Source organism: Bison bison, unplaced genomic scaffold (genome assembly GCF_000754665.1).
Source record: "Bison bison bison isolate TAMUID 2011002044 unplaced genomic scaffold, Bison_UMD1.0 scf7180017864466, whole genome shotgun sequence".
Taxonomy (NCBI): Eukaryota; Metazoa; Chordata; class Mammalia; order Artiodactyla; family Bovidae; genus Bison; species Bison bison.
The window spans coordinates 4,142,798-4,170,466 of record NW_011495027.1 but is presented as its reverse complement, the minus strand read 5'-3'; the positions used below and the strand labels follow the sequence as shown (position 1 = coordinate 4,170,466).

At 39.2% G+C, this 27,669-nt stretch overlaps 1 protein-coding gene across 1 annotated transcript in view; it reads right to left on the bottom strand.

Moving 5' to 3' along the window:
* LOC105003280 (calcium-activated chloride channel regulator 1-like) overlaps positions 1-26,295 on the bottom strand; it is a 34,397-nt gene extending 8,102 nt beyond the window's left edge. Inside the window, exons 1-9 of the mRNA XM_010860333.1 lie at positions 26,089-26,295; positions 20,231-20,371; positions 19,915-20,062; positions 17,437-17,542; positions 12,875-13,052; positions 7,254-7,472; positions 6,478-6,705; positions 2,550-2,724; positions 618-724 (exon numbers count right to left, since the gene is read on the bottom strand). Of these exons, the coding sequence (XP_010858635.1) occupies positions 618-724; positions 2,550-2,724; positions 6,478-6,705; positions 7,254-7,472; positions 12,875-13,052; positions 17,437-17,542; positions 19,915-20,062; positions 20,231-20,371; positions 26,089-26,250 (1,464 nt within the window). The 5' untranslated portion in view covers positions 26,251-26,295. The remainder of the gene's footprint in view (positions 1-617; positions 725-2,549; positions 2,725-6,477; positions 6,706-7,253; positions 7,473-12,874; positions 13,053-17,436; positions 17,543-19,914; positions 20,063-20,230; positions 20,372-26,088) is intronic.
* Between the last annotated feature and the right edge of the window lie 1,374 nt (positions 26,296-27,669).

Below are 27,669 nucleotides of genomic sequence, written 5' to 3'. Positions count from 1 at the left end.
GAAAGAAAATTCTGTTTTCTTGAAATTCTAGAACCATAAGGGACCGCAGTTTTGTGGTTCATGTCTGGCTGAGAACTTAAGTCCAGAGAGGTGAAGTTCTTTGCCCATGGTCACAGTTAATGACGGACCCAGGAACAGGATCCAGGTGACTGGACTGACCACGTGGGCTTTTCACAGTACAAATCACTTTCCACTCTTTATAGGAAAATCTTGACAAATACCAGGAATTTGAGGTAATGGAAAAAGAGACCAAGTAATCCCTGAACAGTTGTTCCAGATAATTTATACTGAGATAATCTACTCTGAAGAAAATTCTGGGCCAATTATATTGCTATGGATGCTTGTTAACATATGTTAAAAAAGAATTCTTGGACCTATTACATTTTATGTTGATGGTTTCTAAGAGGAAGTCACTTAGTATTGTTTCCAAATTAGAAGCACTGATTGCCTTGTTTAAAGGAATAGTGTTGCAGTTTAGAAATAATGGCTAATATCAGGCTGAAGCTTCTATGTTAATTTATTACTAGGGGAATGTGGACTTAAAACGCATAACCATGAAACTCCCTATCTTGGCTATGGTTTTTAATAAACATGAAAAACTGAGGAGGAACTCTGACCTGAATGGAGCGCTGGGAGACAGCTTTGTTTCCTGATGAAAGGGCCGCGAAAGCATCCACGAGACCATTGTTCTGAACCTGATCTGAAGCATATGTCTGCAAACCTCCTAGAATGCAATTATGTTATCGAAGTTATTTTCTAGAAAACAAATATTTGCAACATTTTAGCAATTGTTAAGATAAAATACACAAAGTACTTACTCTTTTGTGCTATTAAACATTAATATTAATAGATTAACATTAAATAGGTGTCCAGATTAACTCAGAAGCTGATACTAGTAATAATATTTTAATCCTACTAAACAAATCCTTCAGCAACATCGTCATTTGGCTGCTTCAGCCCTCTGCAAAGCAATTAAGAATCCCCCATAGACCAAAACTAGTAATATAAATCTTGTGTTTTAAAGGTCACGCACTTTCATATGAGCCATTAAGCCTCACTGCAAGCGTATTGATTTATTCTTATTTTACACATAATCTTAGCAAGCTTGACTTTCAAGTTTTCTCTTAAATCAGAAAAAATGTGTATGTTACAGCAGCAAGAAATAACTGACACGTGATGGTTATAGAAAAGTATTATATGTAGTAAACATGAGATGATATACCAGCCATGTAATCTACACCTATTTAGAACAGGTGTACCTAAGGTAGTTGATGTTAAGGCACTTTTAAACTCTTAGTGACATCTAAAATCTGAGGAGAGTGTTTTGGTCATCCTGTTGGTGCCTCACCCAGATCCCCTTATCTAGACTAACGCATCTCTCCCCAGCAGCTCTGAGTGTTAGCCAAACAGCATATAGCTGCCTCCTTTTCAGAAAATTGCCTTACAAAATGGGGCCACCCTAGCTAAAGAACAGCATGCCCCACTCACCCCTGCCCTGCCCTGACATTTTTTAACCACTGACTGATGGACACAGTGGTACAATGGTCTGTCTTTGAAGACTGGACCAAATCTGTTTTGCAGTTCTAGATCCAGAGCCTCCTGTGAGGGCAGGCTTCAGCTGGCCTCCTAATTCACATCTGTGCTTAGCTTCCCCTGCCTGATCTTAGTCCCTACTGCCCCTTTCACCTGAGAGCTCTCCCTCTGTAAACCACATGGACCCAAATCCCTTTCTCAGGCTCTGCTTCTAGGAATCCCGGCATAAGACAAACACTGTTAGAAGCAAACAGTCTGTTGTTTTAGCTGACTCAGAGGACAACTCAGCAATTGATATCCATAATTCTGGCCCTAGGTTAAACAAATTTAAACTAATAAAAACCCACTCTGCTGAAGAATAGTTCAGGTGGGATCTATTTTAACCATGTGCGTATGGAAGGTGAAGCACAATGTATGAATGTTTTACAAAGAAACTGCATTACATTCTATATTTTCAGAGTGGCCTTCTGTGTGGTTCGGCAGGCACTTTGTTTTTCCCCTGCACTTCTTGTTCACATCCCAGTTCAGATGTCACCTTCCTGTACACTTCTTCTCCAGATGAAGTCTAGGCTCCCTTCTTCGTGCTCACTGTACCCTCTATTACTAACAGAGCACTTGTATCATGGTATTATATAGTTAGTGGCTTGTCCTCTGTCTCCCCAGGGTCTCTTGGTCAGCTGCCAACTGGAAGTGAATAGTTAACCTATTCACTAGGTTAGAATAGAAGCTCCTAGTTAACCTATTAGATTCTTTCCAATCTTTATAAGGTGTCTGGGAAGAGAGTCCCAAATGGTGTGCTGGTCCCATCTTCTCCAGACTGCCCTAATCCTAGAAACAAGGCATTAGAATAAATGAGTCGAGCCGATTCTAAAGTCATCTGGGGGTAAGGGCAGCTGATTGCTCAGTAAGATAACCCCATATCTCCTCGCCCTACCCTTCCCCTACTCCCCAGTGCACTGGAGCTCAAAGTCCAGTGGAAGAGAAAATACAGTGGGACTCAGCAGGTCACCCTTCACCTGTCATTTTTGACATCTCCTCTAGTTCCTGTGCTGCAGATGGCCCCAGGGCGACTGTGTGGATGATGGCTCCGCTTTGCTTCACCTCGTCAAAGCATGCACTTATAGTGTTGTCCTCCCCATCGGTCAGTAAGATGATTTCAGCTCCATCTGTTGGATATTTCTTCTTAATCACCTAAGGACATAATTCAGGCATGAGTTGTCACACTCAGGGTAGCCAAAGTATTGGGAAAATTGCAATTAAAGGGAACGAGAAGAGAAATTCTAGAGGGAATAAATAAAAGTGTCTGGGAATGGTCAAATATCTCTGTCTTGCAATGATACAATTATAAATCAGCAAGATTCATGGAACTTGACAGTGATTTTTTTCCTCGGTTAGCCTGTTGCAGAGAAGGCTCAGTAAGGTGGGATATAGGGCAGTCCCAGGGATGGACAGCTCTAGGGACACAGAAAAGAAGGGTTTTCTACTTTCCTTAACATGATGTCTCCTTGACAGGCTTTCAGAGGTTCCCAGATGACTTCAGAAACCATCTTCATTTAATAGGGATAATAATGGGGACTAATATATTACTATTATCATATTAGACTCATGGCAGATTTTAGCTTGTCTGGTATTCATCAGTCTTACCATTCCAGCTGTTCATGGCTGGCCTTGATTCTGATTGGTCAGTTCTCAGGTCACATATGGAGAAGGCAATGGCACCCCACTCCAGTACTCTTGCCTGGAAAATCCCATGGATGGAAGAGCCTGGTAGGCTGCAGTCCATGGGGTCACTAAGAGTTAGACACGACTGAGCGACTTCACTTTCACTTTTCACTTTCATGCATTGGAGAAGGAAATGGCAACCCACTCCAGTGTTCTTGGCTGGAGGATCCCAGGGACGGGGGAGCCTGGTGGGCTGCCATCTATGGGGTCCCACAGAGTTGGACACGACTGAAGCGACTTAGCAGCAGCAGCAGCAGTTCACATGACTTATTAAAATTTTTAACATCCCCTCTGATGAAAGCAAAACATTTTGTTCTTATTAATCCCTAGTTCCTAGCTGTCTTATGACACCTATGTCTCAACATAGATAATCTGTGTCTGGTAGACACAGATTATGTTTTTTATGTGATATAGAGAAGTTATACCTTGTGCCAATATTGGGTAAGAAGGAAAATCAGATAAAAATCATAATGTTTATGAAGAGGAAGGCAAAAGTTCACCTTCCCTTAAAAAGAGGAAGGGAGACTCAGACGTAGAGGAAACAAGTAATTCTAAGTAACTCCAATCTCTGGACCAGACTCTCAGGAAGGGAAGAAACTTGATGTAGATTAAAAGAGCTGAAAGCAGAGGAGACTTCTGCCGCACTCCTTTTTAGAGGGGGCTGCTCCACAAAGGATGAAGGCAGAACTCTGATTGCTGTCATGTGAGGAAGCCTGGAGCCCAGGAGCCCAGGAGCCTGTCAGCTGTGGTTGAGACCTCAGTCTGACCAAGCTGCAGGGCTCACTCAGTCATGTCTGACTCTTTGTGACTCTATGGACTGAAGCCCACCAGGCTGCTCTGTCCTTGGGATTCTCCAGACCAGTATACTGGAGTGGGTTGCCATTTCCTTCTCCTAGGGATCTTTACAACCCAGGGATTGAACCCAGGTCTCCTGCATTGCAGGCAGATTCCTTACTATCTGAGCCACCAGAGAAGCCCCTGAGAGGCCAGAGGAAGGGCTCAATTTGGATTCCCTTGTCTCACTCCCCATCATTGCTGTGTGTCATGGAAAACATGCAGAAGTCTGCAAGTATCCATAGGGAAAATGGAAATCAGCTGACTTGAGAATTGGCAGGCAAGAGGACAATTTATCTTGTCCCAGAAGCTAAGGGGTGTGCAATCTCCCAAGAGCTAGATGCAGGACATGGGGTGCTCAGGGCTGTGCTCCAGCATTGAGAGCCAGAGTGTGGTGAGTCAGCTGGTAGAAAACCAATGGGCACTGAACAAGCTAAGAAAACAAATAAAGTCCAGTGGCCGCAGCTCAACAGACACCACTGCCATACTTGAGCAGGGTCCTCACCAGGGGCCAGCAGGGAACTTAAGACAGGGCAGGATCCAAGGCCCTTTGCCTCATCACCCTGTGGCCACACACAACCTCCTCCCACCCCATACCTGGGCTCTGTAGGGCAGGAGGAGCATCTAAATTCCAACTGTGTGCCTCACATACTGTCTCACCCACTGAAGTAGGAAATGCAGAACCAGAAGTTCCCTCGTCACCATCAGGCCATCTGGTATCAGTCATTTCCCCTCGAGTTTTGTATACCATGAGTTCCGTAGACATGTCAGTGATTTCAGTGTCAGTTTCCCTCCCTTACTTGCTTCTTTAATCAAAATGTGTGGGTGAGTGGCAGAGGCAAGAGAACCCAGGTGCACAAAGGCATCTGGAGAAGGGTTGTGAAGCTGACTGTGTATGCAATAAAATCCACTTCTAGGGAACTGATCTTCAAAGTGGAATAAAAGGGCCAGAGGGTCAGACTGCATATGAGGGAATGCTTGAGTCCACTGTCAACATGAAACACGTGAGCTGAAAACTAAATATTCCTGCTGCTGCTTGGAAATCGGGAATAGCCCCATTGATGTGTTGCGCCCCAAGCAGACAGAAGGTAGACTTTCCCAAGACACTGCAGAGATTCTGAGACCTTAGACCAGCCAGCTTCTCTCAGCCTCCTATTATTTATTTCATGGGACCAAATAGCCCCTAATAAATATAGAATATCATAGTTTATGTTTGGATCATTTAAGCATCTGATATAATCAAATAGCTCAATTTAATTTTATTTATTGAGAACCTCCTATATAAAAGATATTGTACCAGAAGTTAAAAGATAATTCATATCTCGGAACAAGTTTTGTTTGAGCAAAGGACATGACAGGAAAGAAGACAGAAGAGCTAAAACTCTTGAGATAGTTTTAAAAGTAGAAAACAAGTTCATAGCATTCAGAAAGAGAAACTATACAGTTGAAAGGATCAGGAAAGACATCAAGAAATAGTGTCTGTGATGGATATGTGGAGGAAGAGTATGATTAGAGATAGCAAGGAGGGGTGAAAAATTAAATAGGGAACTGGCTGGGCAAAAGTGTGCAAACTGCTGGCAAAGGACAGGTAATCTAATTTGCTTAAGCATAAATATCTGGAAGAGAGTCCCAGGTGCTTAAGCCTGGAAAGGTAGGTAACGGCTATATTATAAAATAAATTAAATATTAGATTGAAAAATTTTACTTAGCTTTGTTGAAAATGGGGAGAGATTGAGACATAAGTAGAGGGGTGACATGATTGGATGATCAGATGGGATTTTTGGATACATCCCTAATACAATTAGACTCGCAGTTCTAAGCCCTCCTATTTCAAACTTAAACCATTTGCTTGCCCAAAAGGAGGTCTTATATACCCAAAAGTTTGGAATGTTAATCTACTTCAAAATTTAACCATAACTCTAAGTTTACTTTTTTCTTCAGAGAAGATATTCTCTTATATCCCTGTGTACCTTTCATCATAGCATGCATTAGTGTATGATTATACACTTATTTATGTGACTACGAGGTTAAAGAATCTTCCCCCAGTAAGATTTTAAGCTCCATGACAGCAGGTGTGGTATATTTGGCCCTCATGGTACTCTTAATGCCTGGCACATTGCAATGCCCGGCATGTAGAAGTAACACCATGAATGTTTCAGATGAAAGCAGAAAACCATGAATGCACAGATGCAGAAAAACACAAAAGCATGAATGAATTAGTTAACAGTTTTTGGGGCCTGTGTTACTGCATCATTTGGACCATTGCTCTGCCCTTGGTTGTCTAATTCAGCTAGACATGAGGCATGCATAGAAATACTGGAAAAGGTAATTTCTTAGGAGACATAAATTGTAAACATTGGCAAACTATGATAGGGGAACTTGTCTCACAGTGAATGCTGATCGAAGCCCAGAGCAGATGGATGTTCCTCCTGAGGCTATTGTGGGTAAGCTTTTGGTAAGCGTGTCTCTTTCAGTGGCACTGTTTATCTGTACAAGTTCACTTTGTACATAGGCAGCACTGTCAAACGTCACCATCCCGACCCAGGACCCTTGCTCAACCGTCTGCAGAAGGAAGAGTTTGCCTGCTTGATTCAGTCGGTTAAGGCGGTTACCAATCTAAATGGAAAAGCAGAAGAAAAGCAGTCAGGTTAGGTTTGGACCGGCAGACTGACAACAGAACAGAGGGAATTTGGAAGTAGGTGCCTCGGTGCAGAGTAAATAACAACAAGCTTACGCAAGGCATATCCTTCTATGGAGGAAAATTTCTCCTTTATATTTAGCAGTATATTTGAATACAATTTCAAGGCTTTTGTATAAATAACTCTAAAAGCTAAATCCAGGTTTGGCTTTAGTTCATTAGTTCAATGTCCTAGAAATAGTTTTATAAATATACATATTGTCAGGAAAACATAAAAAAGGTTAATTTTATATAGTTCATCAGATCTTTGCTCACAAATTGAAAGCTATTTGGCAAATGAGACATTTGATGCTGAATTTTTGTTGAATAAAGTGAAGGTGGCCTTTTTTGATGTTAATATTATGCTTGTAACTGTTCTGACCTTTGGGGTTGTGTTTATTCACAGCCAGTTCCAAGATGTGGTCTAGATCATATCATATAGAAATATGAGATGAGCATCCAGAAGACCAAGACCCACTGAACTTACCGTCATGCTTCCAGACTTATCAAGGACTAAACACACAATTCTTTGTCCGATCTGCAGCAATGAGAAGGTGGGACTGGGTGGCTGTGTTGTCATAGGAGTTGTTGTCTTAAAATCCTCTGAATCTTGGATCACTTCCCATGTGCTCCGCTGATTGCATTTTTTGTTTTGCTCGTTTGGGGCTTCTCTATTGTGGTTTTTTTCTGTACAGAATTCAACCACCTAAAATTGTCAGTAAAATGATACAGATAACAGTAAATACTTGTTAAAATTGTTAATAATTTGACTAAAATATTCTAAGTGTAGATTTACATTTACATGACCTCCTTCTCAGTCTGCCTTGGGGAAAATCACAGTGAAAATTCAGAGCTTCTATCTCAAAACATGTCTTTGACGTCATTGGACCCTTTGCGCTCCTCAAGAATCTATTTACTTGTTCTTAGCTTCCCTTCTATTTCTCAAATTTTCCATTGCAAGCAATCACCAGTATCCTCAAGCCACCTATATCTCAACATTTCTCCCCTGGTACCATTTTCTCTCTCCATTCCTTCACTTACTGCTCACTTTCTTAGTTTCCAGTGATTTAAAAATACCTTGTTTCAACTTTCAATACCCAACATTCCAGCTCTCTCCAAAATCCAGTTGGATGTCCCACAGGATCTTCCACCTCAGGTGTTCATAACTGAACACATCACCTTTCCTTTGACTCTGCTCCTCTTCATCACCAAGCATTTCCTAACTTGATGTCACCACTATCTATTCAGTTACCTAAATCAGGAAACGCTTTTCCTTCCTTCTTCCCTCTGCAAAATAACACCATCAATACACTTCACTCTCTCTCCAGGACATTGTCTTTTTTCCTTCTCCAATGGAATGTCCATCATTCAAGCCCTCATGGTCCCTCCCTCAACTACTGGAGTCTCCTATCTGACTTTTCCATACTGCTCTACTCCACACTTGCCAGGAACATAGTCCTTCTTATTCCTGTACTTAATATCTTTTTGCGGTTCATCATTGCTCACACACTACAATCCAGACTACTTCACTTCACTCTCTATCCTTGCTCTGGCTGTGCATCCCAAGGCTCTAATTTTCCCTATTGCAGCCTATAAGTGCTCAAGGTTGCCAGACTGTTTATATATCTCTGTGTCTGCTCACCATTCCCACTATGTTGAGGAGTTCTTCCTATGTCTTCTGCCTTGTGAACTCTACCTTCATGTTTCAGCCCCAAAAGTTATTTTCAAAATGTTTTCTCATTTCATACACTTTCTGCAAAGAATTTCCACTCAACCTTGTGACCTCAAAGTACCCTATAAGAAATTTAAATAAGGCCCCTTTAACATTATAGTGTACTTACTGATGGATGAAAATTAATCTATGACAGAACCCTGTCTCATTAAATTTGCTTCCTCAAAACTTAGCCCTATATCTGATATAACATAAAAGCTCGATGTAAGTTTGTTGTTGTTATTTTTAATAACATTTACCAATCTGTACGTCAGTGGTTTTTAAAATCTACAGAATGGCAGTAGTTGTTAGGCAAGAACTATAGGAGAACATATGCAATAGACAATACAAACACAGCCAATAAATGATAGTGTCTTTCCCTTTCTTCCAGGCAAGAGTACTGGAGTGGGTTGCCATTTCCTTATTTGGGGGATTTAAAAAGGAGGTTTAGTACACAAAAAAGGTATAAACTAATTCTTCCTCTCAGTGACTTTACAGTATTATATTCAATTAAAAATCCTAAATATCTGGGATTCAAGTAATGTAAAAAGTCATCATTAGCTGGAAAACATTTATTTTTCTCTTTATTTGTATTTTTCTGATTGTTTTGGCAGTGTTTCCATATGATCATCCCTAGAGTAGGAAATGGCAAACCACTCCAGTATTCTTGACTAGAGAATTCCTTAGACAGAACAGGCTGGTGGGCTATAGTCCATGGATTCGCAAAGAGTCAGACACAACTGAGCAACTAACAGTTTCACTTTCTGTATTATCATTATAGCTACTTTTTAGCAAGGGAACCTAAAACACTTTTTTGTAAACCCCAAGCAGAGGCTACCAAACCTGACTGTGCATCAACTTTAACTGTGACTAATTTAAAACAATCTAGTCCCCCCTTTGGAAGTTGCTGAATTATCCTGGAAATAAACTACAAAGCCAGACTGAAGGATGGCCTTAGTGAATCACATTTTAAAAACTTATCTTTGTTAGGGCTTCCTTTGTGGCTCAGCTGGTAAAGAATCTACCTGCAGTGTGGGGACCTGGGTTAGATCCCTGGTTGGGAAGATCCCCTGGAGAAGGGAAAGGTTACCCACTCCAGTATTCTGGCCTGGAGAATTCCATGAACTTTACAGTCCATGGGATAACAAAGAATAGGACATAACTGAGCAACCTTCACTTTCATTTTATTGTTATAGATAGACCCTTGCAAGTTACTACACTCTTATCCAAAAAGAAAACATAATTTTGTGTAAAAGACTGGGAAGATAAGAGACATTCTGCACTGAAGTCACTTAACTGATGCATTTATCTTAGTTTGTGCAAATTTGCTGATGTATATGTTTGGCATTAATAAAGATAATTTGTCAAGTTTATTTTGTGAGCAGTTGGTCATTTAAAAATTATTAAGAAATGCAGATGATCGCTGACTTACAATGGTTGAACTTACAATTTTTTGACTTTATTATGGTGCAAAAGCAATACACGTTCAGTAGAAACTGTACCTCAGATTTTGAATTTTGATCTTTTCCTGGGTTGTGGCATGCAGTATGATACTCTCTGGTGATGGTGGCTAGTGGCATTGAGCTGTACGTAGCTTCTAGTGAACCAGATGATTGTGAGGGTAAATAAGTAATGTACTTACAGCCATTCTGTCTTTTTACTTCTGTACCATATTCAATAAATTACAGGACACATTCAACACCTTATTATACCACAGATTTTATGGTAGATGATTTTGCCCAGAAACTAATGTAAATGTTCTGAGGATGCATGAGGCAGGCTAGGCTAAGTTAAGATGTTCGGTAGGTGAGGTATATTAAATGCATCTTCAACTTACAATGGGATGGAGGAAGATCAGTATTTTAAAACTACTTAAAGCTATTAAAATTATGTACAAACTCCCTAATGGCATCAACATTCTTAAAAAGATAGAAAATTTTAGTTAACAACCAAAAACAAATATGCAGGCTGAAAGATCTCTGAAAGTTAAAGATTACTGATTATGTCCTTATTACTCACAAAAAAAAGTACCTGATCCCCCGAATGAATTTCTTATTTAACCAACTCTTGTGCTTGTCTGTCTTTAAGGATATTTGAAGTAGTTCTAAGCCATTAAGCTAAAAGCTAGTGGAAGAAAGAAGATGGAGAAGCAAAAAAAAAAAAAAACAACAACTAAACCAACAAACAAAAAGTCTAGGCAAGGGGTCTGGGGAAGATAGGACTTTATTTCTGATTATGTTCTCCTGTCTTGTCCAATAGAGAAAAGCTGCTCACTTTTGACTTGACTTGAAATAGATTTAAGGGGCTAGATCTGATAAACAGAGTGCTTGATGAACTATGGATGGAGGTTTGTGACATTGTACAGGAGACAGGGATCAAGACCATCCCCAAGAAAAAGAAATGAAAAAAGGCAAAACAGCTGTCTGAGGAGGCCTTACAGATAGCTGTGAAAAGAAGAGAAGCGAAAAGCAAAGGGGAAAAGGAAAAATATACCCATTTGAATGCAGAATTCCAAAGAATAGCAAGGAGAGATAAGAAAGCCTTCCTCAGTGATCAATGCAAAGAAAGAGAGAGAACAACAGAATGGGAAAGACTAGAGATCTCTTCAAGAAAATTAGAGATACCAAGGGAACATTTCATGCAAAGATGGGCTCAATAAAGGACAGAAATGGTATGGACCTAACAGAAACAGAAGATATTAAGAAGAGGTAGCAAGAATACACAGAAGAACTATACAAAAAAGATCTTCATGACCCAGATAATCACGAAGGTGTGATCACTGACCTAGAGCCAGACATCCTGGAATGCGAAGTAAAGTGGGCCTTAGGAAGTATCACTACGAACAAAGCTAGTGGAGGTGATGGAATTCTTGTTTAACTATTTAAAATCCTAAAAGATTATGCTATGAAAGTGCTTCACTCAATATGTCAGCAAATTTGGAAAACTCAACAGTGGCCACAGGACTGGAAAAGGTCAGTTTCATTCCAATCCCAAAGAAAGGCAATGCCAAAGAATGCTCAAACTACCGCACAATTGTACTCATCTCACACGCTAGTAAAGTAATGCTCAAAATTCTCCAAGCCAGGCAACATGTGAACTATCAACTTCCAGATGTTCAAACTGGTTTTAGAAAAGGCAGAGGAACCAGAGATCAAATTGCCAACAGCCGCTGGATCATGGAAAAAGCAAGAGAGTTCCAGAAATACATCTATTTCTGCTTTATTGACTATGCCAAAGCCTTTGACTGTGTGGATCACAATAAACTGTGGAAAATTCTGAAAGAAATGGGAATACCAGACCACCTGACCTGCCTCTTGAGAAACCTGTATGCAGCTCACGAAACAATAGTTAGAACTGGACATGGAACAACAGACTGGTTCCAAATAGGAAAAGGAGGACGTCAAGGCTGTATATTGTCACCCTGCTTATTTAACTTCTATGCAGAGTACATCATGAGAAACGCTGGGCTAGAAGAAGCACAAACTGGAATCAAGATTGCCGGGAGAAATATCAATAACCTCAGATATGCAGATGACACCATCCTTATGGCAGAAAGTGAGGAGGAACGAAAAAGCCTCTTGATGAAGGTGAAAGTGGAGAGTGAGAAAGTTGGCTTAAAGCTCAACATTCAGAAAACTAAGATCATGGCATCTGGTCCCATCACTTCATGGCAAATAGATGGGGAAACAGTGGCTGACTTTATTTTTTTGGCCTCCAAAATCACTGCAGATGGTGATTACAGCCATGAAATTAAAAGATGCATACTCCTTGGAAGGAAAGTTATGACCAACCTAGACATCATATTAAGAAGCAGAGACATTACTTTGTCAACAAAGGTCCATCTAGTCAGGCTATGGTTTATCCAGTAGTCATGTATGGATGTGAGAGTTGGACTGTGAAGAACACTGAGTGCTGAAGAATTGGTGCTTTTGAACTGTGGTATTGGAGAAGACTCTTGAGAGTCCCTTGGACTGCAAGGAGATCCAACCAGTCCATCCTAAAGGAAATCAGTCCTGGGTGTTCATTGGAAGGACTGATGTTGAAGCTGAAACTCCAGTATTTTGGCCACCTCATGTGAAGAGCTAACTCATTTGAAAAGACCCTGATGCTGGGAAAGATTGAAGGCAGGAGAATAAGGGGACGACAGAGAATGAGATGGTTGGATGGCATCACCGACTCAATGGACATGAGTTTGGGTAAACTCTGGGAGTTGATGATGAACAGGGAGGCCTGGTGTGCTGCAGTTCAAGGGGTTGCAAAGAGTCGGACATGACTGAGCAACTGAACTGATACTGATACTTGACTTCCTAACATTTCACCCTATCTTGCATCATCTGGGAAAAAAACCTCACTAAACTCATGTCAAGAAAAAAGAAGAAAAAGGACATGGCACTTACAGTATCAATACTTTGTGAATACATTATGGAAGCCTTCTCCCTCTGATCCTTATGAGGTATGAATTCACATCCTTCTTCATACAGTCCTGTTTTTCTGTCAAGTTTGCATGGTTGAGTGACACAGCTTCCTCCTTGACACTTCTGTATTACAGTTTCACCAGTAAAACCTTCTGAACATCTGCAGATATATTCAGGTTAGATATTTAAGTGAAATGATAATTTCAAAGTGTTGGACTCTGGTCAGTTTCTACAGACAGCATTGTTTACAATTTCCCTTTATAATTTAAGAAATAAATGTATCACCTTAAATATTAAAATTATCAAATTCTCATCAGAGTAATTTTGTTTACCAGAAAGTATCTGAGGGGTTCCCAAAATGATATCAGAATGTGTTTCTATGCAGCAGAAAAGCTAAGGCTGTCTTACAGCCACTGTTAAGAATTAATAAGGATCAAAGTCCTAAGGCACTTCCTAATCTGGTCCTCTCATTCCTGGAAAATCAAGAGCCTCTTTTGTTTCTCTAGAAAGTTTTGCTGAGAATTTTTTCTTTGTTTGTTTGTTTTGATCCAGCTAGTTTATGTCATACAGTTTTTGCATAGTTCTTGTGTGTTTATATAGATATTTTAGATTTTTATTTATATGCTTATGAGTTTGTCACTATTGTGAATGGAGTACTTTTCCCCACATCTTATTTTTTGAGTATATAAAAAACATATGAACATAGGAAATTTGGAAAATAGGACGAGTATAAAGAAGAGAAGAAAAAAATCATATCCCACTCTCAGATAAACTATTGTTAATGTACTAAAGCATTTCCTTCTCTATGTATCAGCATAACATTCTATGTATAGCTTTACTGCCTGATCTTATAAAACTTATTTTAGTACATTTAAATTGTAATGTATTATTATAATTCATAATATTCTTTCAAAATGTGACTTTAATAACTTCACATTTTGAAATTACAACGTGAATTTAGCCTAATTTACTTAATTTTTTTCCTCCATGAATTTTTCGGTGCTAAAAATAAAACTTCTGTGAATAAATGAAATTGGTGCATCACATTTTGACTCTATTTCCAAGCTTGCTATGACTGACATCCAGAATAAATGGTCAGATTCAGAAATTTGAACATTTTAAAGCCTGTTGATAGAGCTCATTCTAATATTTCCTTTAAAATGGATTGTTAAACATAAGATTAGTAGATCAAGAAATAGGAAAGAATTCTAGAGATTTGATATGTGTCATCAAATTGCTTTCCAAGAAGGTTATTCTAGTTTATTTCTCTGATAACCATCTATGAGAACACTCATCCTGTTAGGAGAATCACACTGACTGAAACTGCCCACCCTGGCCAGACACCATAGTAACCATTTGCATGAGTTGTTTTATGACAGGAGGTCCTGGTAAGGAACACTACTAATAAGCCACCACCAATCAGAAGAGTTCAGGAAAGGTCAAAAGGAGATACCACATGTCCGACCACCTCCCAGAATCCTTCTCTCTGGCATCCATCTTGGCTGAACAAGGCATGCACCACCAGGAAGGACTCTGAGTCAGAATGATTGGCTAAAGACAACCCGGAAACTAATCCCATCACCATAAAACCCAAGCCATGTGGCAGAGCTGTTTTCCTGGGTTCCCTTACCCTACTGCTCTCCACCCAGGTGCCCCTTCCCAGTAAAATCTCTTGCTTTGTCAGCACATGTGTCTCCTCAGACAATTCATTTCCAAGTGTAGACAAGAGCCCAGTTTCGGGCCCTGGAAGGGGTCCCCCTTCCTGCAACAATCCCACCGACAGGCACTAGTACTAGGTAATAAACGATTGTCATCTTTGTCAAATCTGCACCTCTTTGACTACTAATGTCTGACCATTTTTACATTTTTACTGGCCATTTTTATTTCTTCTTTTATATAGATTATTTTCTCGTGTCTATTTTTCTATTAGGGTGTTATATTGTTTTCTTTTATCTGTTATAATGCTAAGCTTTTAAAGGCCTGTTTTTTAAATATTTGCAAACATTTTTTTCTGTTTTTTATTTTTAATTTAGTTTGTTTGATTTATATGCAAAAAGTTTTAAATTTATATGTAGTCAAATTTATCATTCTTTTAGTTATGTCTTTTTCCAACTCTTGAATGCATAGAAAGACATTCACCATTTAGGAATATGATATTTATTAATATACTTCTTGTTTTCATCATGGTTTTATTTTTTTATATTGAATAAGTCTATCCAGTTGAAAGAGAGTCTATTAATAGTTAAAAATTGTCCTGACATCTAAAGAAATCTTGTCTTTCCTTGTGGATTTATAATTCTAGCTATATCAAATAGTAAATTATTGCGTGCCTACTAATTTGCATTGTTTTAATTAATGTAGCTTTATTGTATATTTAAAATTCAACAAGAAAATTTTCCTTTATTACTATACTTTTTCAAAAATGTTTGCAGCTGCTATCTACTGGATAAGCTCAGGGCCTTTAAAATGAGGTAAAAATAGAAATGTTTTGACTAAAGTTTCATAAGATGTATATATTAATTTGGGTTGAATTTACATATTCTATGAATTAAAAATATCTGTTAATCTTAATTTTCTTTTAAATTCTTTAGAAGGATTTTGTGTTGTGGTTTTCTTCAGATGTAACTTTTACATTTCTTAGAGTTTTCTTCAAATATATCTGGTTGCCTTATTGACTTCCCTTGTCAATTTTAATTTCTTTTTTTCCCTTCAGGGTTTCAAAGTGGATCACATTATCATCTGCCTAGAAACAATTTTCTCTCTCTCTTTCTAGGAGCCCCTGTTATTTTAACCTTCCCAACACATTATTGCATTGGCTACAACTTTCTAAAAATGATAATTTCTAGTAGTTCCCATTCTTATCATATTCCTGGGAATGTTTAGTGATTCCCTACTAAATATTATGTAGGCAGTTGGCTTTCAACTGATGTTCTGCTTCATATTAAGGAAGCCTTCTATTATGGGTAGTACTGTCATCTTTGTAGTTGTTTCTGAGCCTTATAAGTAATAAAAAATTGGTAGATAAACAATAAATACTATTTGTATGTTAAAACAAAATTTATTGTTAAGAGGACATGGTAATTATGTCAGTTTTGCAAAATGTTATCTGTGGAAGGATGAAAATTATGTATAATTTCTAGAATATCCCTTAGAAAGAATATATACTAATCAGCTTTTTTCTCAAGGGGAATACAGTTTCCATCTGGAAGCATAGCAAGAAGTGGGAAAGGCAGATGGGATGAGGGTCATCTGTGGGCTGAGATTTGAGAGGTTCACCTAACATGATCGCATCAACAGAGTGACACTGGGGAATGGACTCTATAGTGTGGAGGGGAACAAGCCAAGGAATCAGTAGACTGTGTACAGCTCTGGGAGGTACTTAGTGTCTTTTTATACCTAAAGTGACATAAGAGGAGAGAAATGTCAAATGACAGAATTTGAGTGTAATAAAGAAAAGGGAAAGCAGAAAGCAGTGATGCTCCTATGGGAGAAAGGGAATGCCAAGGCAGAGTTCTGAATTCCATGCAGCTTCCTTTGGAAACTGTGCTGAGTAAAGACAGTAAAGAAACCAAAGCTGAGTGCATCTCCTTAAAGAGCCATCATGGGAGTAGAACTAGAAGCAAAAGTGAAGAGGGGTGTTGCCCCAGCTCTAGTCTTTTAAAAGAGGCTGTTGTTTTTAACTGAGGTATAAATGTGCAAGCTTATCAAATTCCTTCCGAATCTGCTGGAATAATTTTCTTTTTTTCTCGATATACTATATTAATTACTTACCTATTATCATAGCATTTTCTGATACCTGGAAGATATCCTTCTTGGCCTTGGTGTGTTTGTTATATCTGTATAATATTAGTCCAGGTGTAATTTACTATGCTTTTATTTGTAATCTTTTTGGAAAGCTGTATCTACACAATTCTTTTTCATGCCATCTGTCAGGTTTTAGTATCTGAATTATGCCAACTCACTAAAATGAATTGGGAAGCTCCCTATCTTTTATATTTGTACAAAAGCAGTTTATTCCCTGAAACTGTTGTGTCCAAGAACTTACCTGTAAAATTATGGCAGCCAGGGTACTTTCTAAGTATTCAGTTTGCATTCTACTGACACCATACAGGGTTTTGTTCAAATTGGGAGAAATTTTGTTTTGTTTTAATGTTTGGACTGTCTTTCAGCTCAGTTCCCCCAGTGTCTCTCAGGTCCATTCATTCTGATATAGTTCACACAGATAACTATTCTACCTGCAAGGAGCTGAAGCTTTATGTCTCTGATTATGAGACAGGAAGATGGAGATCCTGAATGTAGAACCTGTGAGTTTCTTCTAGTTGTACACACACAAAGAGGCTAATGGTTTGTAGTTGCAGAGTAGAGAATTCATCTAAGGCACTTGTAAAGTGAACAAAAGTAGTAGTTTTATGGGAAAAGCTGAAAGAGAAGACACTAAGAATGAAAGAGGAAAATATGATGAAAGACTGGCATTTTAAAAATATTCAAGACAAAATTGGTTACAATTTAAAACAGTTTAGGAAAATTAATCAAAATATACATACACTACTGGTTTTCTTCTTCTGTTGGATAGGTAGAATTTCTGGTCATTATTATATTCATTAAATACTCCCCATCGTAGATGAGCCCATTCATGGACAAATGCCCTTCCTGTGGAAAAATGTTTTAAACACCTAATTATAATAAGAATGGCAAAATTACCCTCTTAAATTCAGAGCAAGTAATTCTTCTAAAAATTATTATGCTTTGCTTTTTTAAGTTAAAGATTTAATTTGATATGACAGTTGTACATTTCTATAAATATGACTACTTATTTTGGATTGTCAAGTGCTAATTAGGCACTTAGTAAGTACCAGGAAGCTATTTATTCAAAGGTAGAACTAGTGCCCTGTGCTCACACATCTCATGGTCTAGCAGATGACATACATCATTTTAGATAACTAAAATCTTTAGGGTTGCAAGTGTAATGATGGAGGTCAGCACAGGCTGCCCTATAGGGCAGCTAAGAAGGTCCTTCTTCCCAATGACCCAAATGTGGACAGATCTCAAGGTCTGCCTACTCCACATCTGCCTTTTTGCTGTGACATATTCTCACCCTTCCAGTCTCATTGCCACTTACTCCTGAACTACTGTGACACTCACCTGCTGGCTCCATGCCTCCAGTCTTCAATGACTTACCCACGGTGCTTGGGGTTAAGTCCAACTTCTCAACATGCGTACAAGGTCCCTGATGATTCAGGCCCTGTTCCTCTCTGCAGCCATATTTCTTGCTGTTCTCCACCCACTTTGAAAACTCCATATTGACAATGGATTCCTGAACCCCTTTTAGTTTCTAGAGTCACACAGTATGACTTGCTCATCTCTGATCTTTTTTACATATTTTTCCTCTGCTTGGAATACCGTCTCCCTATCTCTGACTGGGAGATAACTCCTACTCTTCTTTCAAAATTAAGCTTATATCCAGATAGAAGCCTTCTCTGACATCTTCAAACTAGTTCAGGTACCCCTCCTTTTTCACTTTCATTATATTCCATTATGGAATTTGTCATGCTTTATTGCCATTGCTTATTTTCCAGTCTCTCACTATAGACTCTTGTCTCCATGAAAACAGGTACCATGACTTCTTCATTGTCATGTCTTGGCCCATATTGTCTAGAACTTAAAAGGTCCTAATAAATTTGTTATATTTGGATGAATATTAGTGACTTGTGTACCGGTCAGTTTTTCTGAAATGTAAATTCCAAGGTAGGCTGAATTTGGAGGATTAAGTGAGGAGGTGCAGGTTAAGAAAGCCCTAATATCTCACATTAAGGATTTTAGATTGCTCTAGGTGCTGGGGAATAACTGATGGCCTCTTAAAGATGGGGGAGATTGTGAGGGAGTAGTCATGGAGTCAGAATACAAAAAGGAGAGAGTATAAAGGAATGGCATTGTATATGGTGATCTTGATGACTGGAGTGGGCTCCAGAGTGGGAAAGAACAGCTTAGGTTGATAAGTAAATCAATCAATTGGTAAGTAAATCAATTCAACACATATTTATTGAGCCATACACTGGGGATTTTCTGTTCCTGTTACGGAGATGTTGTAAAAGAAGAGCAAAGAAGTATGTTTGTTAGACACTCCTCTCTGTTAAGGTCTGTAAAAGTGCTCTAGTGTATTTGGGGGTGGGACATGCAGGCACCAAGGCTCTTTTGTTTGCTTGTTTTCTCTGCCTTGCCTATTTAAATGAAAAAAATTAAAATGGTTCTAATATTTTTAAGATAATAAAGAAACCTAGTTGTTAGTTAACCTAATTAGTTAATACTAATCACACTTGATTATCCTTGAAAACTACATATTGTATATAAGCCATTGCTGATTTCTTTTAATGTTTTATCCAAAGATTGCTCTGTTTGGTTCATATGAAAATGGTAAATGATATTTTGTGAAGGAAATGTTGACTTTTTCTTTAGTTAGTATTTGTCAGAGCTGAACATTAAGGCTATTCTATCTGATACTCAAAGTGTGGTCCAAAGTCAGGCAGTATCAGCATCACCTGGGAGCTTGTTAAAATGCAGATTCTCGAGTCCTACCCCACACCTACTGAATCAGAACCATTTTAACAATCCATTTACAATCTGAACGCACATTAAAGTCTGAAAACATTATGTGTCTGCCATATGTTTTGGCCATACCTGAATTGCAGACAAGAGATTTAGTTTGTTCAGGTGTCTTCCCATAGAACCATAGGAACCTAACATCACATTAATTAAACTATTTAATCAGAGTTATTATCTGATAATAACTGAGTATCTGAAAATTAAAAATATTATAGTTATACACACATATTTGCAGGATCTGAAGGAAATAATTCTAACTGAAAAATGCACTATTCTGAATCTGTTTTATGTGAGAAAAACAGGCTATAATAGTCTATTTGGCTTTTATGTTCTCACTCAGAAAGATAATGCTAGTGTTGATCTATTTGCAACATAAAATTATTGAATTATTACATAGCAGAATATTTCATCTCTACCCATACCTTGTGGTCCATATTGACGTGATTTTTTTCCAGCTAGGAAGTCAGGAGTGAGATAAATTCTATCACCCTTTTCTCCACAGCCTCCCATCTGCTCAGTATAAGGTCCATCATTACCTGTTGGATTAGGTTCAGCAACCAGAACATCAGCCTGAAATTTAAGAAAAATTTTTCATCATTACAAAATTTCAGCAAATGAATTGACCTTATTCACAGCAGACTATATTGAAACAATTTTATTTGATTCTAGAATATTTTGATAAAAGAATCTAAGTCACAAAATAAAATTAAATTTGAAAAAAGAAATTAATGTTCTTACATTTTTGTAGGTCTCAAGTTTGGGTTTCACATATTCAGGTTTTGTTTTCCAATTTTCAGGAATCAAAATGGCAACATTTTTGAAATAGAATCTTTTTTCTGTAGCCTCAAACAAATATGGAGATGCATCGGTCACCATATCCTGGGGGCAGGGGGGTGGGGAATAAATATAAAGAAGCATGCTTAATGACAGAAAAAAAGATGAAATTACCAATTATTCCAATTTATATTTGTATTTCACATTTCCAGAAAATGGCTACTTATCAAGCTAAGAAAAGGAGATTATCTTGTTAATAATAGTAGCTAGCCTTTTTTGACAGAGAAGGCAATGGCACCCCATTCCAGTACTCTTGCCTGGAAAATCCCATGGATGGAGGAGCCTAGAAGGCTGCAGTCCATGGGGTCACTGAGGGTTGGACACGACTAAGCGACTTCACTTTCACTTTTCACTTTCATGCATTGGAGAAGGAAATGGCAACCCACTCCAGTGTTCTTGCCTGGAGAATCCCAGGGACGGGGGAGCCTGGTGGGTGCCGCCTATGGGGTCGCACAGAGTCAGACACGACTGAAGTGACTTAGCAGCAGCAGCAGCAGCCTTTTTTGAGATTTTTATTGCATGCTCTGTGTCACAGTGTAATGGTTGACACTGAAGACTTCAAAAGCAGGCACTAATCCTGGCTCACCACTTATGGTGGGACATCAGAAATTTCCTAGAGAGAATTCCCTGGTGATCGATCCAAAGGTTAGGAGTCGGCACTTTCACTGCTGGGGACTGGGTTCCATCCCTGGTTGGGGAACTAGGATCTCACAAGCCACGTGGTATGGCCAAAAAAAAAAAAAAAAATGTCCTTAACCGCTCCTGAGCCTCAGTTTCCTCATTTATAAGATGGAAAATATTACAGAGAGCAGCCAATAAGGTTGTTGTGAGGATCAAATGAAGTCAAGAAAGCATTTGGAGCCATGTTTACTTAGCACAAATGCTTATCAAATATTAGCTCTTAGTTTCATTTCATTGATCCTTTAAAGATCAATGAAACTTTAAAGGAAAAACTGAGAATTAGAGAGTATTAGTCTCAACATCTCACACCAAATAGTAGTGAAAAGAAACTCAAATTAAAATAAATACAACCTCAACACCTCCTGTAATAATTTTGTTGTTGTTGTTGAGTTGCTAAGTCGTATCTGACTCTTTGTGACCCTATGGACTTAAGCAAGGTCAGGCTTCTCTGTCCATGTTATTCTCCAGGCAAGAATACTGGAGTGGCTTGCTATTTTCTTCTCCAGGGGATCTTCCCAACCTGGGGATCGAATCCTAGTCTCCTACATTAATAGGCGGATTCTTTACCACTGAGCTACCAGGGGAGCCCAAATGTTATGATAGTGTTTGTTTTTAGTATAAAACTAAGTATTAGATACAACGAAGTGGCATAAGTATATAATCTCTTTTCAAATTATGCCTAACTTTATTTCTCTAAAGCAAAAGAGCTGTAGTGTTCAATTATAAATGCCTGTTTCCCTGAAAGTTTCCCTGAAATGCATCATGACAAGACAGTAGAAGGGATACTACAAGATGTTTATAATAGAAAGGGAAATTGGGACTATTAGAGCTGAAAATCACTGAAAAATGCAAATATGAGTGTAGACAGAGGGAAGAAGATAGAAGACTGAGCTCCAGGGGCCCAGCATTCAGAAGTGGGAAGAGGAAGAGCCAGCAAAGCAGACTCAGAAGGAGCAGCTGGTGCAGGGGAAGGAGATGGGGAGGCATGGGAGAGCACTTCAAGAAGGAGAGATTGGCCATCAGAGTTAAATGCTGCTGAGCAATCAAGGAAGATGAGGACTAAGAACTGAGCAACGAATTTGGCAACCTGAGATGACAGCTCTATATGAGTGAATTCAACAGGGTGGGAGGTGATGAAGCAGAGGCAATGAAAACAACAGGTCAAGAAATGTTTCTACAAATTAAAAGGAAATCAAGAAATGAAGCAGTAGTTGAAGGAAGATTTTGGGCAAGGGAGGTTTGTTTTGTTTTGAATGGGAACTATTATAACATATGTATGTGCTACTGGGGGAAAAAAAAACAAAGCTTATAATGCAAGAGGGGAAAAAAAAGGGATCATTGCTGGAGGAAAGTCCTTACTGGAACAGACCAGAGAGATGAGACATTGATGCCTAGACATCTAATCCTACGGGGTGGCCTTAGAAGCAGAGACAGTTCATCACTATATGGGAAAATAGTACTTGTGTATTGATGCAGGAGTAAATACTGTTCTGCTACTTCTTGGGGATAAACTTGGGGAATTTATCTCTCTGAGCCTCAGTTTCTGTCTTTTCAAATGGTAATTATAATACTTGCCTTGCTAGTTTTAAAAAAAGCTCTCAAAAAAGCCAGATTTTGAACAACTACTAGGTAAATTTAATATTGTATCACTTTTTAAATAAAAATATTGAGTCAGTATCACTAAAAAGTTGAAAAATAGGTATAAAACTTCCTATGTTGGAATATTATATTACAATTTAACTTGTAAAATGTAAATTTTCAGTGTCTCCTAGGAAGACAACTAAGCAGCATGAAATTTCTTGTCTTCTGTGTTTTATCAGAAACATTAATAAGGAATCTTTGACATCTGTTTCGTATTTTGAGAAAGTGACCTCATATCCAAATAGACAGTTGAGCTTTTGAGGTTTGAAGAACGTTGATGAAATTTATATGCTGCTGCTGCTGCTAAGTCGTTTCAGTCGTGTCCGACTCTGTGTGACCCCATTGACAGCAGCCCACCAGGCTTCCCCGTCCCTGGGATTCTCCAGGCAAGAACACTGGAGTGGGTTGCCATTTCCTTCTCCAATGCATGAAAGTGAAAAGTGAAAGTGAAGTCACTCAGTCCTGTCTGACTCTTAGCGACCCCATGGACTGCAGCCCACCAGGCTCTTCCATCCATGGGATTTTCCAGGCAAGAGTACTGGAGTGGGTTGCCATTGCCTTCTCCGGAAATTTATATGATGCACTGGTAATTCCTTAAGAACAGGGATGATCTCCTGTTGACAACTGAATTCCTGGTACCTGACAATGTGAATGCTCTCTAAATGTTCATTGGATTAACGAACAAATGCGTGAATGAAGAGGTTACGATGAGGGGCAAACTGTCCAGGAGTGCCAAGACAGGAGGTGCTTGGGCTTCCATGCGTTGAGGAGACCCCCAACTACTCCCACTGTGTGTGTGTTAAGGGGGCGCGAGGGGTAGAGAGCTTCTTGACTCTCACCCCTTCATCTTATGAAGTGTGCTCGCACGGCTTCCGCAGCACAGACGAGAGTGGGGGGAAACTGCTGCAGCGCCACCTGCTGGTATTGTGAGTGCAGTACCTTTCGGACGGCCCTGCTAAAGCAGGTGTTTAAGAACTGACTTTGAGGGTTCTGCTCACACAAGGACACCAAGGGGAGAGTCTCCCCAAAAAGCAGAGAACTGAGGGATGACCAGGAAGGTGGCAAAGCCACAGTGAGGTCCCTTGACCGCAGATCTGAAACATCAAACAGGGGCTCATTTTTATTAACTGCTCAGGGACTCTTGAGCACACTATTGTCCTTAAAAGTGTTCCTGTGACAAGGTAACTGTGGAAACCAACTTCTCTCATACCCAACTCGTTTAGGACTCATACCAGAAAACCAACTGAATAATAGTAGTGAGGAGTATATTTCTCAGGAGGAAGCCCCAAAGAGAGTGAGGTGAATGTCCTTTTGCTTTTTCTCTCAGTTCAGTTCAGTTGCTCAGTCGTGTCTGACTCTTTGCAACCCCATGGACTGCAACACAACAGGCTTCCCTGTCCATTGCCAACTCCCAGAGTTTACTCAAACTCATGCCCATTGAGTCGGTGATGCCATCCAACCATCTCATCCTCTGTCATCCCCTTCTCCTCTCGCCTTCAATCTTTCCCAGCATCAGGGTCTTTTCGAATGAGTCAGTTCTCATCAGGTGGCCAAAGCACCGTATAAATACAAATTACCATTGTCATTAGAAAGGCATTTGTGGCTCCTTTTCACTTGTTCCTGAGGCCTGCTCACTGTCCAGCCAGAGGCAGAAACATGCTGGTCACATTTTTCCTTCCAACTTTCCTTGTCTGTTGCTCCAGTGGCTGTTTCATTTTTGCTAATGTTATTTCTAAGTTAGTTGTTCAGTCGACCAGTCATATCTGACTCTGCAACCCCATGGACTGCAGCACGCCATGCCTCCCTGTCCCTCACCATCTCCCAAAGTTTGCCCAAGTTCATGTCCATCACATCGGACATGATGGCATCCAGCCATCTCCTCCTCTGACACCCTCTTCTCCTTCTGCCCTCAATCTTTCCCACCATCAGGGGCTTTTCCAATGAGTCGGCAATTCACATCAGATGAACAAAACCCTGGAGCTTCAGCTTTAGCATCAGTTCTTCCAGCGAGTATTCAGGGTTGATTTCCCTTAAGATTGACTGGTTTGATCTTCTTACTAGAGGTAATCAAAGACTCACCTAATGTTTCTGATTGTTTAGAGATTTCAAAAGACATGAATTTCCCTTTCACTGATAGCAATAATACCTGATGGTCTTCTGGTTTGAACTTCCCCTCCTCTTCAACCATTGCACTTCTCTAGCCCCAAACTCCTCTGGTGGTTGAGATGGTTCTCTCCCCTAACTCCTCTTTCTGGGTTTGCACCTGTTTAGAGCAAGGAACCTTTTGAGGCAACCCTTGGGGCCCTTGTACTATTAACTTCTGAGTTTACACAGAGGAACTTTTCCCAGAAACAAGTCTCAGTGCTTTTGGCTTGGTGAGAAATGATGAGCCCTTTCCATCTAAGATTAAAAGGAGGCCTGGGGACTGATGAATTGCCTACCATTTGTTGAGCTCTTAATATGTACCAGGCATTCTGCATACATTTTTAAAGGTCTTTCAAGTTTTTGAGAAAATTTTAGACTTACAGATGAGACATGCAAAAAATGTATACAGTTCCCATATACCCTCATCCAACTTCCCTTATATGCGTGCACTGATAATTCTCACAAAGTCCTGTGAGGAAGATATTTATTATTTTCCCCATTTTGTAGACCAGTACTTTTGCCCATTATACAGTACTACCTCTGGGTGAGCTACAGTCACTTTCCAGGATTGGCTTTTATAAGGCATTTCCTTCTTATTCTTTCCTGTTTGCTGTTATACAAAACCTCTCTAATCTCTCCATTTTACAGCAGTTAGATGCCTCTATGTGGACAGGAAGAATCCTCTTCCCTAATTTTTCCTTCCCCTACAGAAGAAGTAACAAGTGAAATAAGACTGCTCAGCAGCCCTGAGAAGACGCCTTGCGTTGGGCCTGGTAAAATGCAGGGTTTCCTCCCATTGGAAGGTTAAGGTTTGTTCTTAAATCAGAGATTAAGATTTGCATCTTGGACTCCTATATTAGAATCACAGGGAAGGGAGGGTTTAATCAGGAGAATAAAAGGAGACTCTGATAGGTGCAAATGGTAAAATCAGACAAAAGAATTACCCTCTGCACATTTCATAATATCTGCCAAATATAGTTGGCTCTGCCTTGGTGTAGAACTAAATAATTTTCAATGAAGTCATCTACAACCGAGAAGTAGAGATACCATTTAGTAAGTGCCAACAGTATATCAAGCTCTGAATTATATGCATTGCATGTATTATCTCATCCCTCGAAAGAATCATAATTGTTGTGTTATTATTTCCATTTTATAGCTGAAGAAATGCAAGCACAGATATTAAAAAAAAACTTTCCAGTGTCACGCAGCTGGAATTAGAGAACTCATGTTTGCTCTATCAACATATTATGCTTAATTTTTCAAAACAGCATGAATAGTTACCATTTCAGACTTACCTTTATATGTTGGATGAGTGTTTCATCTTCTGGTACATTAGGGTCAATTGCAATGACAATGCCTTCATAGCCATTATTATTCAGCTGAATGAGTGAATCACCCAGGGCCCCTTCCAGAAGGTGAAGGACCAAGATGAAAACAGAATTCTTAAATGACCCCATTGCTGTACATCTCCCTTTGAGTTCTCTCTTTGGAAAATGCTGGTTATGGAAGCATCTTTCCTTACCCCTATATATATGAATATATAGACACACATTTTTCCAATTTATCAGCAGTGGTTTATTGTAGGACTTTAACCTCTTGACCCCAAATTGTTTCACTATTGGATCTGTCTTCACTATGATGAATGATAACTATATCTTGGTCTAAATTCTGTGTACTTTTTAATATTTTATTTTGAGAGAAACGTTAGCCTTGCCTTCACCTTTGCCAGTTGCTGGCACAGAGGGTGGGGAGCCACATCCGGTTCCCTGGAAGGACTCACAGCTGACAAGCAGCTTTACCATTGAAAGATGTTTACTTCTTACAAATGTTTGCCCAGTCAGGGACACCGACCCACCCAACACCACCCTCTAACCCCTGCCTGCCCAGTGGAAGCCTGATTGTTCTGCATATTTGATAAGCATTCATTAAGTGTAAACCATATTTCCAGTTATCCCTCATAATGGTCTTTATTTTTATCCTCTTTGATCTTTACACAACCTCAGCACCTTTTATTACTCTCTTAGACAATCTACTTGTACCAAAAGCATTAGCAAGCAACATTAGAAAAGATGAAATTTATATCTGACTGTGCAAGGCAAACTCCCTAATTTCCTTATCAGACCTCTATTTCATTATTCCATAGCTTCTATTGTCCAATAAAATTCAAATTGGCATTAAATTATTTTACTGAAATTAAATGTCTCTTAGGTGAGAGGCATTTAGATTATTGCCAGCTACCGTATAGATTCTTTTGAATTTGCCACGTCTCAGATGGAAACTCATATTGGTCCACCACTTTCCTGTATTCAAATTACTTGAAATATCCCTTCCTATAATATCATTTGATCTTTGCATAGTGGTAAGCATCAGTTTCATCTTGTCTGTCTTTTTCTTTGACATTCACTCATAAAAATTAAATTAGTACTTGTTGCTAATAATTAGTGTGTGAAAGTCGCTCAGTCATGTCGGACACTTTGCGACCCCATGGACTGTCCATGGAATTCTCCAGGCCAGAACACTAAAGCCTTTCCCTTCTTCAGGGGATCTTCCCAACCCAGGGATTGAACCCAGGTCTCCCGTGTTGTAGTCAGATTCTTTACCAGCTGAGCCACAAAAGAAGCCCCAATAATTAGTACTTATTGCTTAAGTGTATAATCTGTAATTAATCAAAAGTGAGGCATTGGAATAGAGTGGAAGTATCCAATTACAAAGTAGTTGTCCAGATAATCTAAGTATGCTTTTACATAAAAATTCAGTGCCTATTGCCCAAAGAAAGGCAATGCCAAAGAATGCTCAAACTACCGCACAATTGCACTCATCTCACACGCTAGTAAAGTAATGCTCAAAATTCTCCAAGCCAGGCTTCAGCAATATGT